General features: G+C 35.6%; 1 protein-coding gene across 8 annotated transcripts in view; it reads right to left on the bottom strand.

Annotated features, from left to right (window-relative positions):
• The window catches only part of Cntln (centlein), a 314,434-nt gene extending 301,370 nt beyond the window's left edge, over nt 1–13,064 (bottom strand). For 5 of the 8 annotated variants that reach the window (XM_058586366.1, XM_058586368.1, XM_058586367.1 and 2 more), the window contains exons 1-2: nt 12,623–13,064; nt 6,624–6,712 (exon numbers count right to left, since the gene is read on the bottom strand). In XM_058586366.1, coding sequence (XP_058442349.1) covers nt 6,624–6,712; nt 12,623–12,982 — 449 coding nt within the window. In that variant the 5' untranslated portion in view covers nt 12,983–13,064. The remainder of the gene's footprint in view (nt 1–6,623; nt 6,713–12,622) is intronic. The other 3 variants (XM_046467390.2, XM_046467391.2, XM_058586370.1) reach the window with 2 other exon arrangements.
• Between the last annotated feature and the right edge of the window lie 8,309 nt (nt 13,065–21,373).

Below are 21,373 nucleotides of genomic sequence, written 5' to 3'. Positions count from 1 at the left end.
GTTCAGTATTTGCTACTTCAGTGTTTGCAGTGACATAGAACTCAACTACTATTAATAAATGGAAATGACTGTAATGACTGTATAATAACTGTAATAAATATAAATGAATGTAAACACTATACTCAATAAACAAAATGCAAAGCAAACTCAAATGAGTAACATACATACATAAAGCAATATGGACTTTTATACAAAAACATTAAAGGTCAATAAAAGATTGTCATACATTTAAAGAAAATCATCAACATCAATGGGAAAGACTAGGAAAGACAAATAGAAATTACCCTTACAAATGAATATAATCAAAAAAAACAGAAAGAACTTAAACATTACAATCAGAAAAATTGAAAAGTCCATTTAAAATAGATTACACTGGAAATAACAATAACAGGCCCAGAGATGGGGGAGAAGAATAGTAACCAGATTTGTTATAATATAAAATCTAAAATGGCCACTTTCCAAGAAAAATTTATAAGGCATGCAAACAATCAGGATAATATGGCCATTCACCATGAATTTTGGGTGGGATACGAACATTCAGACCACAGCATAAAGCAAATAGAAAAAAAAATTCGCTTTATAATGGAAGATGAAGTAAAAAGACCAATCAGGATAGAACTGGAGAAAAAAGATAAAGGAGGCTAATGCTAGAAGTTTCAACCTCTGATGAGTGTCAAAAGACAACAATGCCAAAAATGAAAAAATAAATAAAAGAATATTTTCTCAATTAAAATCTTGAGTTTTGAGATTAAAAAGTCCTACAAAAAGCTGAAACAGATTTTTTAGAGATTAAAATAAACAGATAATATTGAAATTTCACAATATTACACATAAAGAGATAATCCTGAAAGACTCAAGTGAATATCTAGAAATAAACAAGAATCACTCTGGCACTGGGATTGTTTGTAGCGTAAGAACTAGAAAGTCCAACAGTCCATTTTTAGACTACAGCCTTAATTGGATATAGTTGTAGCCATTTAAATTACAGACCTTCCCTTTGCCCGCCCCAGTTTTAAAATTAGCCAATAAGCAGCAGGCACACTGCCTGCCCAGGTGCTCTTGAAAGCAGTTCTAGTAGCACACCATTCTGGCTAAAGTAAAAGTTTTTGCCTTGCCCACCCACTTGCAAGCAGGTCTTATTGCACTTGGTACTTCAAATAATTTTGACCCAACATGGTGTTCCATACATTGCCTAGGGTTCATGGGAATCCCCCTTCCTTAGAGGAGACATGTCTTGCTGCCTTGGTGCAGTGGCCTTGAAACAGGGGAGGAAACCAGGATCCCTGGGACCAGCAATGGACCCTAGTTGATATGAACTGACAACTTCGGGAAAGGGAGCAAGCAAGCCCCTTAGTGACCGCAAAACCCTGTGTACAAATGAAGGCAGGAAAATCTATTCTCAAGCTCAAGAGAGAAGCATTCCCTTAGTGGTTGGAATATCCCAGAGGTTGTGTGAGTGTGAATGAGCCTCTATTCAGAAACATGAGGCCACATTCAGGAGAACAGGATGGGGAAAGAGGGGGGTAAGAAATTCCCATTAAGGGGGATTGAACACACGGGTGTTTATAGGAAGCTACAAGAAGAAAATGGTCAATAAAAATTCTAGGTCTTGGGTTGGGGTTGTGGCTCAGAGGTAGAGCACTCGCCTAGCATGTGTGAGGCACTGGGTTTGATCCTCAGCACCACTTAAAAATAAAACAAAGATATTGTGTCCACCAAAAACTAAAAAATAAATAAATATTTTTTTAAAAAAATTCCAGGTCTAAGGACAAGGAAGAACAATGGAAAGATCCTATATATACAAATCTTCTTTTCCTTTGAAAAGTCCTGAGCAGGTAAGTAAACTAATAATGGTGGAAGTATATCTGCCCCCATGGAGGATGAATGGCCATCTGAACCTTTGATTTCAGCATCTGACATGGCTGGCAGACTCTATTCTTAATGGTCCCAAATGCAAAAACCCTTTTCATGTCTGAGTCATTCTGTAAAAATCTGTGACATGCTTTATTTTAACCTGTGTATTCTATGTCATGGGTTCTTGTGTCCATATCATGTATGCGTTATCAAAATTGGCTCTAACCCCTGAATGTCACCTAGGAGAAAAAAGATTAAGGCACAGATTTTGTATATCCCAGACTGTATGATCCCTCCCCTGGGATGAAATATACAAGTATTTTAAAATGTAAAGCTTAGGAATACATTACCAGGCTGTTATTTTCGAAACTAGAGTTGTCTATAGCAGTAGACTCTTTCAGACTTATATAGAAATAATAAATTTAGTTTGAGATTTATGTATGTTATTTAATATTTTATAATTGGATAAAAATAACTTTTCATCAATAAGTTATACATAAAACTTTGTGTTACTCTTTACACTGGGATGGAAATTTAAATGTATTTTTGAAAAGTAATGAGAGCCTGGTTTGTTTATGTTTGTTTATGTTCCACAATGTAGAACATAAAAACTTTTTGCCACAAAAAAGTTAAGAGCTCTCTTAGTTTCTGTTTGACTTATATTTCAGATGTAATGTTGTATTGTGTTGTCAACAGCCCTGCCTTACCTGAGGTAAGTCTCTGCCTCACACCCTACTCCATGTTACGATGGCTCCAAAGTAGGCTAGACTTAAGAGTACTTAAAGTTGTGTTCAAAAGATAGATTTTTGTTATAAAGAGTTCTGTGATCTCAAAATAACCAAGGGATATAATACAAAATTAAGTAAAGGTTTGGGTAAATTATTAAAGCTATGTAAAATTATAAAAGAGTTTTAAAAGAAAGTAAAATTTGTACAGGGCCTCATATGTAACTGACTTGATATATTTATGTGTCTTTGTGGAGGCAAAATAGATACCAAATATGTAGTATTATTATAGAAATTATGTTCAACACTATTAAACAAACTGAATATGTTTTTGGTCTTATAGATATATTTCATTTAGTATTTTCCTTATAGACCTTCATAACATTTGCCTGTTTATGTTTTGAAAAAGTACTCCTTCTAACAGAAGAATCTGAGTTAATTTGAGATAATAGGCCATCGCCTACAGGGCAGAATAGGATATAAGCTGACTTTGAGTGCTAATACTAACCCCAGTTAAATGGAAGGGATAACTATAAAATTATAGACATTAAAGTTACTGGTGAAACTCACCTGCTAGATGTTTAAAACCAAAACTTAGAAATCAAATAAAAGGAAGTAAAAGGTTCAAGGAAAAGGTATCCAGTATTTTGGCCCTTGCCCTCTAAAGTCAGTCAGGACCCAGGGAATCATGGGACCCCTTTAAGGGCTCTACAACTCTGGTGAGTCAACTGACCTCCTGATCAGGGGAACTGAGAGGACCCTAGAGGAAGACAACCAATGCACATTCTGCAACAAAAAGGGTAACAGGAGAAGGAAATGTCTCTGGTGCTTCTAAGGGAAACAGCATGCAGTCAGCAAGACTCTGAACCATCCTAGTAGATGGCACCACTGACAGAAGAGTCAAGAGGTTTCTCACACATTCTCAAGAGTGATCTCTGAGGAATCTCAGAATCTAGAGTTTACAATTCATCACTTCCAGCCTGGTGACTTGATTTTTAATGAAGGACACAAGCTTCAAGTGATCTGGAAAGGACCTTACCAAGTGCTCCTAATCACCAGGATGGGGATCTGAACTGCTAAAAAGCAGAGAATGCATTACCATGGGCAATTTCCACCTCAAAAAGTTAATATATCTAGAATGGAGAGCAATACCAAAGGTTACAATGAAAATAAAGCCGAAAGTTGTAAAATAGAAAAAGCAGAGATTTGTGAGAAATAGAAAGTCTGGTGGCCCATTTTCAGAATATAGCCTTAATTGGATACAATTATAGCCATTTTAATTATAGTCCTTCCTTTTGCCCACCCCAATTTTAAAATTAGCCAATTGCATAGATTATAACACTGAACTCCTCCAATCAGAGTAAAGGACAGAACTGCCATTAGGTGTTAGGAATATACGCAGGCAGACTGCCCACCCAGGTGCACTTGCCACCCAGATTCCAGTAGGAAACCCTTCTGGCAAGAGTAAAAGTTTGCTTTACTCACCCACTATCAAGCACATGTCTGATTTCTTGTGGCACCTTGGTATTTCTAACAGTAGCACAATGCTATACTGAAATAAGATAACAGAGCTATGCTTTCAAAAATCCAAGGGAAACTACATGAACATAAAATTTTGTATTCAGTTGAAGTATCAAGCAAACATAAAGGCAAAAGAACATTTTGAGACATATAAGAAGTCAGAAAATATACCACCAGCACATTCTTTTTGAGGAAACACTTGAAAAAATAATCCAACCTAAAGGAAAAGGAAGATATAAGACACTAGAAACTACAGAGTAAGTGCAGGTGTACAATAAAGAAAACCTAGGCTGACAGCTGAGAGTAGGTTTAGAAAGCAACTGGTCCAAATCCACACCTTAAGGCAAAAAACCCAAGGAAAAATATCTTTAGCCCATTAGGCAAATGTCTTACAAAGAATATTGGCAGTCTTTATAAAAGAAAGTACAAATAAGGTAAATTAGATATTGAAAAATATTGTCCAGGAAAACCAAGACTTTTGTTTGGGTAATTAATGGTAATTAATTATTTTGGGTCAGATAATAGGTTCTTTCCATAATCTTCTTGACTTTGATATTTAGAATATTTTTTTGAAAGATACAGATTGAGATCCATACAATTTTCATTTCTCAATGGATTCAAACATACTACACGGTTCTCTGAAAAATAAACATTTACACAGTCATAAAATTATAAATGCAACTATAGGTTTCCAATTTAAAAAATCAAGAGCCTGAAACATGCTAGGCAAGCACCCTACCACTGAGCTACATCCACCAATAGAGATTAAGTAGACTGAGAAAGCCTGACAAAGCTACATTTTGTTAAATTGTCCAAGTATATCTTGGGTATAATGAATTTTGAAAATGACAGCTATAAAACAGTAATCTCCAAAAATTTCAATACACATTATCCTGTTATACATGTATACACATGTGTAACATGTTATACATGTTATTTCAATATACATGAAAGGCTTCTAAGTACCTGCCTCTAATATGTGTATTTTTTTATAAAATACAAATTTTGTATATACACTCTTATAAAAACATACATTAAGTATATTATAAATATTAAAAGGAATTATAAAGGATGAGGAAAATGGCCTCATGATATTTTAATATTTGCTTCTCCTCAACCAAGTAGAAAGTACAAATTATGGACAGTTTTCAAAAAGTTGAAATAAACTCACAAATAAAAGGAGAGAAGGAAGAAGTATCACAGAAATGACAACTGAAGTCCCAAGACCTTCCCTAGAAAGCTTAGCCTGCTTCAAATTAAAAAATAAAGGGAGACAGATCACATATCATCCCAAGATGATTGAAGAAGTAACAACCAGTGTTTGAACAAAGGACTTATTTCTGATCATCAAAAGGTGAAACCTGGTTGATAAATTAGCATATCAGCAACATGAGGAGAAACTGATTACACGTTTTAAGAGTCTACAACAGTCAAGAATACTAAAATAGGACATAGTTAAGTATGCATCACAGATTTTAACAAGTCAAATTCCAGCCAGTAGGAATAATCCCAGTGCCAGAGACTCCAAAAGTAAATACAGTTCAAGTTATCAAAAATGATGTTCAGATTTTATGATCATGATTCCAATGAAGAAAAAAGGGAAAAGAAAAGAGAAAGGCATCCATATGTTTAGCTTCTCATTTAGGAAATATAATGAAATTCACTTAATAGGAAAGCAAGTGTTTTAAGTGCTGTTCTAAGCATCATGGGACTACTGTATACCAAATGTTTGGTAAGTATTATCCAGCAACACTAGACTATTTCTAATGACCAAAGAGAGGCCCAATAATCTATAGTTAAATGACTGGGCATCCCCTACAGAGTAATACAAGTAAAATCTCTCAACCTATTCTAGACTACTTACTCTACTCTGGCAAGGTCATCCCAGGCTTTCAAGTATATACTGCAGTTATCTTAGGGGAAAACTGAATAAGGTCTAGGAAGTCCGCAGGGACAGTCTATGGAGTAAGAAGTCAAATAGCAGGAACTTCTTCAATTTTTTCAATTGTGGTATAATAGCTCAATACAAATGCACACACACAAATACCCACACTCACATAGTATATAAGTAATAGTTTTCTCTTACCTGCAAATTCCCCAAATATGTCAGAATATAAACAGGAAATTAAGCCCTATCTGTACTTGGTGAATTGGCCCTTGTTGTAATAAATCCAATAATTATAATACTCTGTTCCACATTTGTTTGGAAATCAATAATCTCTTCAGGGCATTCATGACAAGTTTTAAGTTTAACACTGAAGAGAAATTGTTGTAGTTTGGATCTAGAATGTCCTCTAAAGGCTCATGTGTTGAAGGCTTAGTCTCCAGTGGAGAAATGTTCAGCAGTGGGGCTCTTGAGAAGTGGTTGGAACATGAGGGCATTGATTTCATCAGTGGATTAATCCACTGACAGCAAAATGGACTACTAGGAACATATTTGTCACAGCAACAAAAAGCTAGTATATTATAATGAAACAAATTCAACAATCCAAATACTCATGAAAAATTAATTTGGGAACTCACCTTTCCACAACTAAACTGACAGCCTGTGTGAGATCTGGATTTTTTTCCTGGAGGCGTTTCCACAATGACCATACAAATTCTTTATCAGCCTTAAAGGAAAAAAAAGAAAAGAAAAAGGTATTTTAAGTGCATTGCTTTATATAGTCATCAGATAAAACATTACATTAAATTTAAAAACAAAAAACATATTCCTTGATCCCTAGGTTCTATGTCAGTGAATTATTTGAAAGAATGGCAGGAAAGCTTTATTTTAATGTCTTATATTGGTAACCCATATTCACTTTTAATACTTCTATCACTTGCATTTTGGGATGCAAATACTGAAATACTAAATATCAAGGCAAATTTACTTTAAAATTGCCCTGCAACTATTACACCAGTTTTCAGCTCCCCTTTTCAGCAAGATAATTTAAGACCGCACCTCCTTTTCACTCTACAGTATCTTCCAAAAGAGTTCTCTCCCCATGTGATAAAATTCTTATTCAAGATACTATCAAATCAAATGGACAACTGAAAGTTTCAATCCTTATCACAAAAGTCAATTGTTATTAACTCTAGTAGACAGTTAGAAATCAATTTTGAGGACCTTTTAAAAAATAGTGACAATCTAGAAATTCTGATTAATTGGTCTCAAGTAAGATTCAAGCATCAATATTTTCTGAAAAATCCTCACATTAATATGTTCAAAGCTACTACCCATGTAGACCTCATGTCAGTCTCATGGTTTTACATACAAACTCTTCACTAAGACTTATCTTTCTAACTGTCCCCTGTACTCTTATGTCCACACTTATAGCTCCAACTGGCTACCTGATGATTCTCTTGAATGCCTAATAGGCATCTTAAATTTAATTTGTCCAAACAACATTCTTGATTTTTTACCATCTTACACATCTGCCCACTGCATCTCAGAAAATGGCATCATCATCATCTACTCATTAATTCAAAAACCTGAAATGCAGAAAGCAATCTTGATTGCTCTTTTATTCATACTTTATATCCAAACCATCAGTAAATGGCACTAAAAAATACATCCCAATTCCAATCACCTTCACCATTTCTACTACCATCTCCCTCATCGAAATCAACACCATTTCTTTCTTAGCTCTCTTCAATGGTTCCTAGCCTTACAATTCAAAACTCTCCAATTGGTTCCCATTAGATTAGGAAGATAATCCAAACTCTTTACCAAACCTAAAAACCCCACATCATCCTTACACGTAGCTCTAGCCTCATCTATCACTCTGCCCTTTGTTCACAATGACTTTGTTACTCTACTTGCAGTAGGGTCTTTGCACATAATGTACTACTTACCAGATTTTTATATAGATTACTCCTTCACTTCATTCAAGTCTTTGCTTAAATATCACTGCCTTAAGGGAAGTCTTCCTTGACTACCATATTTATAAAAGCTATCAAGACTCACAAGTCTCTGCAACCCCTTACCCTTTGTCCTTCTTTTTTCATGGCATATTTCATTTAATAATCCTGTATTTGTTTGATTATGTGGCAGATACCTGAATTAATATCTTTCTCCATTATCCATTCTCTTCTTTTAGTTACAGAAACTATTTTGGTACTTTGCTGGCCAACTATCACACTGGCCTTTCTTGTCTTATGGCTATGTGCCCAAGTTCTGCCAATGAAATATAAGAGGTGCTATTGAAACTTAGAGGACATTATAAAATTAGGTTTATGCCTGCCAAGTGGGTTAGAAATACTTTTTTCCAGACTGCTCTTGCTTATTTAACTTACTTACAATGGGAATTTTCTTGAAAAACAGTAGTTATTAATGTCATATATTCAAATTTATACATCTTTCCCCTGGTGGCTTGTGGATTTTAGGTACTAGTTAGAAATGTCTTGTCTTCTCCTAGATTATAAATATATTTACTCAGCCTTCTAGAATTTGTGGGGGGAGGGGGTTGGTAAATTTATTTTCTTAATTGACAAAATGGCTTATATTTATAGTTATATGAAATTTTCATATATGTTGTGAAATGGCTAAATCAAAATAATTAACATATCCATTATTTCATGTAAGCTTTTTTGGTGGTAAGAAAGATTAAAATCTATTCTCTTAACCAATTTTCAAGCATGTAATACATTATTATTAAGTACAGCCATCATGTCTACTAATTTGAAAACCAAAGTAAGACTTCTGACGAATAATAAAATGCTACAAATGAAGGGCCAGAGGTATAGCTCAACAGAGTGCTTGCCTAGCATGGACAAGTCCCTAAATTCAATTCCCAGCAGCACTGAAATTTAAAAATTTTTAAAATGGATTGCAAGACTATTAAGAATTTTGTGCGGGTTTTTTATATTTATTTTTTAGTTGTAGTTGGACTCAATACCTTTATTTTATTTATTTATTTTTATGTGGGCTGAGGATCGAACCCAGGGTCTTACATGTGCGAGCCAAGTGCTCTGCCACTGAGCCACAACCCCAGCCCAAGAATTTTGTTTTAATTATTTGAATGTCATATTAAATTTAATGTGGATTATCCCTCTAATTATTAACAAGATCCTTCTCATATAGAAAAAGTTAACCACTCCAAAAAAAAAAAACCACAGAACTAATTTCCAAACTGTTCCAAACAATATATAAACAAGGAAACTATTGCCAATCACATTCTTTGTATTTTCCCTATTTCAGACACTTAAAGATATTTTTTAAATTTTTTTAAATTAAAAGCCTTTAAAATCACTCATAATAAAATTATTTGTTTTCTGTACAGAACTTTCAAACACAATCAAATACTTAAAAATTCCTAATCCTTCTCATAAAGTTTATTAAACAGCCCCTAGCTTATGAAACAGCTGACTAAATGATAGATGACTTGATTCAAAATTTCCTTAGAGGTAGATTGGTTTTTGTCTTTTACTTATCAGCTTCTATGGAAATAGACACGGTCAATATAAACACAAACACCCAAAACTGCCCCTTTTGAAGTGGGTACCTACTCTCCCAACACATGGATTCATTTTGGAAACATATTAGGCCTTCAATTTGCCTCTAATGGAGGAATGAATTCACCAAACCTTCAAAAACTATTTCCTACATTTAAACAAATAATTTGCCCATCAGAACTCAAGGAAACCATGGAAGGAATTTGTTTGCAAATATGACATAAAGTAGCCACTCAGCAAATTATCATTATGAAAAATAACTTCACAAAAAGTTCACCTATTAGAATATAGCCACTAACAATGAGGAGGAATCTAATTCCACAATACATACTCAAATTTATTTTTTTTCTTTTTGAATGACTTGACAAGGTTTCCAACATAAAATATAAGGGAACTAGTTCTCTGATCATACACTCTTACTTCCAATATCATGTGCTTCCAAAGTTATTTTCATCATTAAATTTGGTAATTTAAATGTCCTAAATAATGTTTTATCTGAAATTGCTCTGTAGGTTTAGTAAATATTTTGGTTGCTACTAAAACAGAAAATAAGCTTTATGAACACTATATAACATTACTTTTCCTCACCTGGTATTCTATAAATTGTGATAAACATGCATATATTCATATCTCCAGCTTCTTTTGTCACAAACAATACATTCTTGAAAGATATAATCAAAATTAAGAATATAATAGAATTAGGCTTTAAATCCACAAAAAAGGGGGGGGGCATAAATTTCATGGACTCAGAATCACCTTTTGGAACACCCTTGAAAAATTCCTTGGACAAAAGCTATATTTGGAAGCTAAACTACAATCCTCAGTAAGCACAATACAGACAGCTTTTCACATTGAAATCAACCACCTTTTCTTCAGCTAAACATTATATGTAGTTTGCTTGCTAATGTGGCAGTCATAGGAAAAAATGTTTAAATAATAAAATTACCTATAGTGAGATAAGATGCTCACATTAAGAGAAGTGCTTATTTTCTACTCTGAGGCATTCCAATGGAGTGAAATGGTACCTGGAATCAAACTTTTCCCACCAATCACACATAACTGATTCCCATAAATTAAATGAGTATGGGAAAGGAACTAACCTAACAGAAGCTACTATGTATGATCATTTATTGATCAAACAGGGTTCTTTTCCCCAAACAGGATGTTTGACCCATTATAAGGACGTGGAATTAATTTAGATCTGAACACTATCTTTTAAAATAGAAAATATCAGAGTTAATAACAAACCTTTATCATAAATATTCTTACTGAAATTAAATGTGTATATATGTTACTAAGGTGATATAAAATGAACTTTAGGTTAAAATTTCTAGCAGTTTTAATATTATACATTCTCAGGTACTGTGATTTCTACCTGAATAAATAAGTGAAAGAATAAAAATATCTAAAAGTGAGTTTAAATCACTGAAATACTTCTTTACAAAAAAATTGGGAGTTCAATTATATTAAGAGTCTGTTTTGACTACAGTTTTATGGTGTGGGATAATGCCAATTTCATTTCATTATTGGAATGCTTATCATCATCTAACAGTATATGATAGAATCAAAAGGATCATCATTCTAAGCTAATTACGACCATATCTATATTCTTACCTCTGCCTATAGTAATGCAATAATCTTACTAGTCCAGGTATGTCCAAGGTCAAAAAGGCCAATGCCATATTGGGAGCCACATTTTAAAAGAATCTAATAATGAATGGGTTTAGGGAAAGGGTTCATCAGGCTGTTTTCCACACTGACTTCCTGATTTAATTATAAAAAGTAAATAACTTATTTCCTTAGCCAGCTAAGGTCCTAATTATGGAACGGCATAAGGAAAGGGCAGAAAACATGAGCAAACTGTGTCTTAAATTATGACTTTTAACAAAGACCTTTATCATGAGCTCACATTCCTAAACTCCCCAAAGTTGAGGGGTGTGTGTGTGTGTGTGTGTGTGTGTATGTAGAATTTTAGATAGATAGATAGACAGGCAGACAGATAGTCTTTGGTGTCTTTTATTCATCCTTTTGCCCCCTTAACCAGTGAAGAATAGGTACATAACACCTCCTCAATTTGTTTAATCAAAGATATACTTAAGCTTGACTCAGCAAGGGCCTACAAAAGCAGCAAAAAAAAATTCAACAGAATAAACTACAAGAGAGAATCAATTTCATGAACTGTTTTATTAATCTAAACTAATAAAACTGTTCACAAAGTTACCTTGGTGTTGAACAGTTTCTAATTGGTATCTATCTTGAAGACAGGAATTTAAAGACCTGTTATTGAGTTCCCAACATTTAATCTAACCCTGTGGGAAGGTTCCGGTAAAATCCGGGAAGAGACAGTGATAAGCAGGCAAAACTAAAGGAAAATTAAGTCTATGTACGTGGGGCTGATCATCCTTAGTACACACAAACTCTACAAATAAGAAGTTGTTTTAGTGCAACTGACTTAGCAAATGCTTTTCACTAGCGAGATCAGAAGAAAAATGAGATTTCTCACTCCTGGATTATGGGAACTATGGAATTACTGTAGTTGGCTAATAAATAGTCTCAAGCATCATCTATTGTGTGTAAAAGTTCCCAGCCCAAGACTTCCTTAAGATTATGAGTCTGTGTTTACAAGTCTGACCCTGTAAGTACAACAGCAGGAGTCTGGAAATTAAAAACAAGCTATTTCTTTGGCGGATTTTATTTTAACATAAGTGTTTAAGCTTTTCTGTTCAACTTGCGGGCTGCACTCCACTCCTGGGATCAGGTACCGCTACAAACACCAACCACAACCGGAACTTGAACTTCGGGGAGGAAGGCGGAAAGGGGTGCGATGCGCCGTTTGGATGTATCCAAGTGACCAAACCAAACCCGGGTGCGAAGGCGAGCCCTGCCTGGCGGGTGACCGCAGGGGAGCAGGAGCCCGGGTCCCTCAAGCCCCAGGCCGAGAAGGCAGTAGGAGCCGGTAGGCGGCGTCGCGGGAGGGACCGGGGAGGTCCCCAATCCGCGGAGCGACACAGCCCAAGGCCGGGCGGAAAAGCGCGTCTCCCGGGGGCCGGGCTGTGGAGGGAAAGGCCGGCGGAGGTCCTAGATACCTGACACAATGCCAGCTCCTCCTTTAGGCAGCTCAACTCTTCCTCCAGTAGCTGCGTCCGGGTCATCTTCGCCTCCTCTACCGAGATGCCCTCTAGCCGCCTGGACCCCACGGGCTCGCTGAGGAGGGGAGCATGAGCCTGAGCAGCCCCCGCGGGCCCTCGCGGTGCCCCTGACCCTTCTTCGCCCCGCCAGAGTATGTCATTTTTATCCAAGACGACCTCCCGCACTGTGCTGACAAGCCCCGAGGCTTCGCTGCGTACCGTGTGGACCTCAGCTCCCCGCCCAATACGTGGGGACCGGGGGCCCATCGGTCGCGCCGAGGGCGGAGGGAGCGGTGAGGACGGCGAGCGCGCCGCCATGACCGCTAATGGTAACGGGTCAAGTTCCCACTTGGAAACTCCACCTCCCCTTCCCCATCCTGGCGAGCCCGGAGCGCTGATCTGCGCATGCGCGTGTCTTTTCCCGCCTAGGCGCGCGGGGTCTTGACAGGCTTCCCGCGGCCCGCGAGCGTGGGGCTGCGCATGCGCCGTGACCGGAGGGGCTAGTCTGGTTAGTACCCAGCCTGAGTCCTTTGCTAGGGACGCCTGGATTTCCTGTCCTCCGCTAACCGTACCCTCCGTTTAAGGCCTAGCTCTCATCCCGCCTTTTAAAGCCTTCCTTGACAAGCTTGCAGCCCCAAATGATCTTTAACTATGAATTTCTCTTCTTTCAAGGCCTCTGCCAACTCATTTGTCATGTTTCATTGACCGCCCAGGAGTGTTAGTTACACGGCTAATCTCTCCAGCGCTATCGTAAACTCCTTGAGGATGAGGGGAATAGATTTTAGACTTAAGTGTTTTCTCACACCCCTTAGCAAAACTGCCTTAGGTACGTCTGACATTCAGCTGACTGATGTCAAGGAGAAGTGGAAATCCTTGTGCTGAGCTGGGACCATCAAGCAGTTTCCCACTTGAATTATGATCCTTTGTACACCCTTTGTCTTTTGTTTGCAAGAGTCATGATTTCCTTTGAATCTTTATACCAGTTTCTTTATTCGTTGGCTGGATCAGAGTGAGCATATTCCACTCAGCCCAACAGGTTGGGTCCTCGGACCAATCTGAAATTAGTAATTTGGAACATGGTGAAAGAAATAAGACCTACTTTTCTTTATAATTCTCTTGTTTGTTTGGTTGGTTTTCCTTCTTGACTTCTTTCTTTATAAACTTCAAATACTCAATAATGTCCTTTCTTTATCCTTAAAATATGTCCTTACTATTAAGTTTAGTAAGAAGATGTGCATTGAGCTGGTGCCACAGTTTTGCAGAAAAGGTTCCACAATCCTTGGACAAGAACTGAGGGGGGGATTTAAGGTACAGTAGAAATAGAAAAGCGGTAACTTTCATTGTATTTCAAAGTCATCTGTGCCAGTATTAAGTTGGTGTGCAAGAAGATACTCTCCCACTCCCTATCATGCTCATGCAAGATAAGCAGGCTCCTTCCCACTAAAAGTGACTATCTTGCAAAATTTATAAAAGGATCGCATTAGAATATTTGTAAGTCTTATAAATAGCTACCCTATTGAACATTTACCATACCAATTGTTAAGTACTTAAGTATTAAGAACTTTTCACATATAAATTAATTCAATTCTCAAATCACCTTAAATTAGATGTTATTACTCCCATTTTACTAGTGAAGAAACTGATTTCAGAGATTACTGTAACTTGCCTAAATTTTCACCTCTGGTATTGGAAGAGCTAGAATTTGAATTAACTCCACTTAGCTTTAAAACCTGTGCCTTTGATTTCTACCTGTACTAACTACCTGTCATCTGAGATACAGCATTAGGTCTGATAGCATGTGAGATTTCACTCGACTTAAGACTGGGAATTCCAACTGCATAGTTACTAGTTTGGCTTACAGTCAATATGAATGTACATTTTAAAGGCAATTTGTTATTCACTCAAAACAGCATCATTTCACCTGATCACAGAAAGATTTCTTTTGAAAAGCTCTCTATATAATTGTACATAATAGATAATATATATAATTGTGAATAATAGATGATATATAAGTATATAGAGATGTATAGGTAAACTTATAGATATCCCCAGAAAAGGATATCCTGAATCTTGACTAAGCAGGTAGACATATTTTTTCATTTTCTTTTTATTGTGGCAAAGTACACATAACTTAAAATGTATCATACCATCCATTTAAAAGGACTGCAAACAAAAAACAATTCAGTGGCATTAATACATTGGCCATGTTAGACAACTATCTAGTTCCAGAACATTTTTATGACCCCAAACCGAAACCCCTTACCCATTAGTTACTCCATGTTGTCTCCTCCCATAAGCCATAAGCAATCAATCACTAAACTCATTTCTGTTTCTGTGGATTTGCCTATTCTAGATATGTCATATAAATTGAGCCATACAATATGTGGGCTTCTGTGTCTGATTTATTTAGCCTATTGTTATCAAAATTCATCTATATTGTAGCATGTATCAGTACTTCAGTTTTTTTATAGCTGAGTAATCCATTGTATGGATATACCACATTTTGTTTATCCATTCATTAGTTAATGGACATTTTGGTTTTATGCACTTTTTGCCTAATATAAATAGAGCTGCTATGAACTAATGTACTGGATTTTATGTGAACAACTGTGTTCAATTTTTTTGCATATATACCTATGAATAGAATAGCTAGGGCTTATAGTAGGGCTGTGGTTAACTTTAAAAACCACCAGTTTTCTTTAGTGACTGCACCATCTTACATTCCCATCAGGAATGTATTAGAGTTCCAGTTTCTTCACATCTTTGCCAACTTTGTTTTAATGATAACCTAGTGCGTATTAAGTGGTATCTCATTTTAATTTTGATTTGATTGATGACATTGAGCATCACTTACTTGTTGGATGTTTGTTTATCTTTTTGGAAAAATATCTCTTCAAGTCCTTTAGCCATTTTTTAATTAGATCATTATTCTGTTGTTGAATTGCAAGAATTCTTCACAGGCAGACATCTTTTAAGAATAGAAATGTGCACACTTCCAGGGTGTACATAGGGGATTCTTCTTTGTGTTACTTGTTTGCTGAAACATAGAAATGAATGAAATGTTGATTTTTATACCTTTATTTATTTACTTTTATGGGGTGCTGAGGATGGTATCCAGTACCTCACATGTGCGAGGCAAGCACTCCACCTCTGAGCTACAATCCCAGCCCCTGAAATATTGAATATTGACACTCATAGCTCAAAAGATAAGTTAAAGACCTGAACTTTTAATTGAATAACAATGTTAAAAATAATCAACAGTGTTCCTCCGATTCAGTTCTTTGTTCAAACATTTAAAAGCGATTATCTGTTCCTGGAAAATATGCAGTGAAATTGCTGAAGATGAAGTATACTAGAGTTTAGAGACACGATTCTCTCCATATCACCACTGTATGGTTGAAATGCTGAGACAAGTGAGGAAATGTGCAAATTAATATTATAGGTTTATATGATACCTATTACTTTAATTTTAAAAATTTACTTTTAACTTTGTTTAAGAAGAGAAAAAAATGTATTGGCAATTTATCAGCTTTTGTGTTTCTTTGTTTCCAGAAATAATGCAGAATTTTAAGACATGTTGATTTCTCTTTTACCAATTTGGTGTCATCTTTATTCAGTTAGTAGAAAGTAATTGTTAAATTTTAAACAACTATTAGGTATGAGTGAAACCTCATATCATAGATTTCTTTTCACATCATTTTAAAGTTTATCTCAAGTTTTAGTGTTTGCTACGTCCTAGGGATTTAAATAATTGTTTGCTGCCTGTATCTTCAGCATTATAAGAGAAATTCAAAAGCTAGATGTACCAGTGTGACAACTGAATCAGCAGCAGACATATAGTCTCAGTCTAGTGTGGACAAATCATAATCCAAGGGTTAGTGGAAATAAATTTTAAAAAACTATTTTTTGTTTATAATTATTATAATATTCTTTGAGCAATTCCTGGCAAATCTTGATCCCTTGATCAGTCCTGAGAGCATTCTTGGTTGGGATTATAGGTATAGTAGGAGATACTATCAGTGTCAGTTGAACATGTGATTTTCATACATTTCAAAATTATGACCCTATAGAGCTATGGAAACAGAATTTCATTTTCCACTTTTATTTCCAGATATAACAGTCCAAAACTGTTTAACTGGTTTTTTTGTTCTAATTATAGGCTTTTCTAAAATTATGTTCATTAAATCCTTACTCCCAAGGTGAGGAAATGTGCAAATTAATATTATATTTAGATATAATATTGGGAGTTAGGATTTAATTATTATTTAATTATTATTCTGAAGGGGAAAAAGTAACCTACAGGTTTGAAATACAGTGCCAGGGTACCTGAGAAATTTCAGTGATTCTACAACACATAGAGTTGCTATAGTTTCAGATCATCATTTTGACACATGACCACAGTGAGGCAACACCCTACTCTTTTAAACTTCCTATCCATATTTCAGCTTCCTCCTCTGTGATGGAAGAAATAATATACCCAGAACCCTGCATATTTTAACTGAATATTCTTTTCCCTCAAGGCAATATTGAAAAAGTACTCCAGTTAGGAGCTTGTACACAGAAACTCTCCTATGAACACCATAGGAAATATATCTACTTTCTTTATCATCTTCACGATCTTTATTAAACTCAGTTTCTGGAAGATATAGAATACAGTATTTAATTCTGGTTTACCTAAATATTGCATATTCCCAGATAATATATATTTGTATTTTGCATCTATTTTTTTGTTTTTCATCTTTTATAATTGCTCTAAAATTTCTTATACATGTGATTTGTAAATGTCTCTAAGTAGGCTATAAAATCCTTGAAGAAAGAAAATGCTTATTTTTTTCTGTACTCCTCATTATACTTATCACAGTGCTCTCACATATGAAGTACTTGATAAATGCCTGTTAGCTAATTTTCTAAATGCCACAGAAAGTTGTGCCTTCAGCAATTAACAGGCACTTATTATGGTAGTTAATTATATCTCATTTCAGTGGACGTTCCTTTGCAATGAACAGAGAATGTTTTCATGGAGTACAGTATATCAAAGTTAATATCTGAGGAAAAAAATCAAAGAAAGTGTATAAGGAAGGGGCCTGGGATAAGATATATACCCTTCAAGAATACATAACCAATGAGGCCCCACCTCACAAAGCACTATAAGCTGAAGACTCAGATTTTACCACATAGGCTTTGGGGGGAAATTCTAGAACTAAACTATAACAAATTGAGTAGAAAGCACACCAAGCAAATACCTGGGAGAATATCAGACACAAAGGAAAGAGGAATATGAACATAAAGTCAAAGCTTATGAGTAAATCTGAATGCTGCAGAGTTTTATAAGTTGTGAGGAATGACATTCATACAAACTATTTCCCAGGAAATATCTTGTTATCCTGGAACCTCTGAGAAGTCCAATCACAAGTAGATAAAAGTATCCAGATGGCCAGGAAACAAATTTTGAGATCTACAAGTAAATGCCAAATTTGAAGTGGTAAGGGCCATAAAGAGATCTGGTCTTTCCAAAAATGTTTTCCTGGAACAAGCATTTGAAAGGAAATCATACCAAAAGACTTAAATGGAATACCAAAAGAGCTTACCTGGGGCTTAAAGAAAAGGGAATGATATTTATCTTGTGGTTTTTCATTACAGTTATGGATTAGAATCAACTAAATAAGCTTTTTAAATAATTATATCTGGACCCCATCTCCAGAGATTCTAATTTAATGGATGTGGTATGGGATTCAAACATTGTTACCTTTTAAAATTTCCACAGGTGAGTCCAACTTGCAGCCAGGATTTAGAACTACTGAATTAAGCAGTCAAAAACTATTGCAGGTATTGGCACATCTGGAATGCACAAGATCTCACATAATTATTCATTTGGTGAATCATCAAATTATGTTTGCAATACCTACTATGTGCACTTAGGAACTTCGTCTGGAGATACAGAAAGGAAAAGGCACATCCTTTTCTTCCTTCTTGAAACTCATATGGGGAAAGATAATTGACAAACAAGCAATGTTTTAAGAAACAACAGAATGTAATTAGTGTTAAAAAAAAAAAGACAGTATGTGGGAGATGGGGTTGTAGCTAAGTGCTAGAGCACTGGCCTAGCACATATGAGACACTGGGTTCAATCCTCAGCACCACATAAAAATGAATAAATAAAATAAAGGTATAAAAAAGATGGTGTGATATAATACAATATTATCTGGACAGGGACTATTTCTGTTAGGTTGTGTAAGGACTCTCTGAAGAGATGGGATTTAAGCTGCAAACTAAAAAATGAGAAGGAACCAATCAGAAACTCTGTCAGGTCAATGACAAACACAAAAACCGCAGGATTACAAAGTTGCTTGATGTATTCTAAAAACAGAATACAAACAAATATGGCTGGGGTTAGAGTGCAAGGAAATATGGTATAAGATGAAAGAAGGAGTTGAATTTTACCCCAAGCCCCATAGGCAATGATTGAAAAATTTTAAGCACAGGAATGATATGATGTTACCACGTGAATGAAAGACCACTCTGCTGTGGACAGGATGGATTGTGAAGTTGGGGAAAAGCAAAGAAAAGCAGGAAGACTAATCTAAGTAAGAAATCGGAAGGCTTGGATCACAGTGCTTGCAGTGGTAAGGTGTGACGTGGTCCTGTGACATTCAGAGGTATTGCAAAGGTTTAGCCAACCAGATTTGCTGATTCATTAGACATAAAAGAATAGGGAAAAGGACGGATCCAGTCTAAGTCTCAGATTTCTGTTTTGAGTACCTGAATATTTGGAAGTACCATATACTGAGATGATAAAGGCTTTTTAGAAACAGGGAATCAGAGGTCCATTTGGGATCTATTCAAGTTTAAATGCCTACAGGGTATCCAGTTAGATGTTGATTGAGCAAATGAATGTGCCAACATAAAGTTCTAAATTCAAATACTTTTAGGAGTCAGAGCATATGACTGTTATGGTATATATAGAACTCATTGATACTTGGGAGTTAAGTACATACGCATAAGATTCATAGTGCCTTGAAAGAAAGGCATCAAGATCTCTGCTCCCTGAAGATTTAGCATTATTTTGAATCTAGTGGATTGAGATGTTCTTGAAAAGACCAATGAGAGGAAAAGGCCCTTGAGAGAAGGGAAAGTCTGGACTATGAACCCCAGGATTAAAAAATATTCAAGCAAAAATATTTGTAGAGGGAGGGTCAGTTCTGACATAGCACATGGCTGACACTGGAAGTTAAACCTCATTCTTGTCACTAAGATCTGTCTGGGGAAAATGGCTAATAATTGAATGTCATCCAAAGAGTGTCAGCTTGGAAGTTCAAGTGCAATTACTCTTGGTCCAGCATACACTGGAGAGTGTTGGATCGTCTTCCCATAAAGAGGATAATGGAGGATTCTGCACCATCAAGGTACAGGATGCCATTGGTGCTTCAGATAAAAAAGTTGCATCCAACTCAGCAGACTCTGTTCTCTATCACAGACCAGACTACAACAGAATAATGAGACCTAGAAACTGGGACCCTTAAAATCTTCAGGAGTTTCTCTAGATTTTTCCTCCTCTTGCTTTAGTCAGAGTTAGACTCTGGAAAATATAAGGAGGAAGCTCCACATCAGAGAATGGACATCTTATTAATTGAGTAGAGTTGACAGAATCTTGAATAATTAATTGTGTTATTATTAGGATAAATTACCTTATTTGTACTCCAAACTGGTGAGGTATTTCACAGCAAATATATAAATGAAAAGGTTATATTTATCTTTTTTGAGCTATTGAAGCACTGTGATGTAGTAGTACTTAAGAGTTTAGATTTGAATTTGAGGCACAGATTCATAATTTATGAATTATTTCACATTGGGAATATTACCTAACCTTAAATTAAGGATAAAAGTAAGCTTCAGAGGGTAGTATGGATCAAATGAAACAATGCAGGTAATGAACAATAAATCACATCTACATAATCAAATTCTTATTAAACATTATGAAGCTATTATTTAAATTCACCTTGTTAGACTTACAACATTGTTGTGAATTCATTTTGAGGTCTGCTCTGCTCAGCTTTATACTTGCTAAAATTCTGATTAACAGGTATCATTTATGTTCTTAAACTAACACATTTTGATTGTTATAGAACAGAGCCTCTAGGTCACATTAATCTCTCCCTTTCCACTTAAAGTTCTTTATTATCTCTAGATATCTTGTATGCTTTAATCTTATCTCTTTAACTAAACTGTAGTTTCTTTGAGAATAAGGATCAGGTTTTGGTTTTCTCTTAACATATTCTACCACATTTTGAACAGTACAGAGCAAAAGAGCCAAGAAATATGCGCTTTTTCATTTAAAGATAGTCCTCAGCAGAATTCACATGTAAGTATTGATTATTTTCTCTGTTTGGTGTATCAGTCCCTAGAAATGTAATGCACATGTACAAACATACATATACACATATACAAATTATGACATTTGTGCACAATAATTTCTCTATGAATCTGGTACCTTTTCTGTAAAATGATAACACTAGGCCAATCTTTAAAGTCCTTTTGTGGTTGAAAATCTCTGATATTATTAAATAAAAAGCAGCAGCATTTCTAAAAATTTCTGAAGATAATAATTCATTCCCTTTCTCAGAAAATACTTGCTTGAAAACTCACTATGTGCCAGCCACTCTTATATGTGGTGGGGAAACAGCAGTGAACAACAACAAAAATAATAATCTC

This window comes from Marmota monax, unplaced genomic scaffold (genome assembly GCF_021218885.2).
Source record: "Marmota monax isolate L192 unplaced genomic scaffold, Marmota_monax_Labrador192_F-V1.1 WCK01_AAM20220418_F8-fsc00033, whole genome shotgun sequence".
Lineage (NCBI taxonomy): Eukaryota > Metazoa > Chordata > Mammalia > Rodentia > Sciuridae > Marmota > Marmota monax.
Note: the sequence above shows the minus strand (reverse complement) of the source record. Positions and strands in the feature narration are given on the sequence as shown.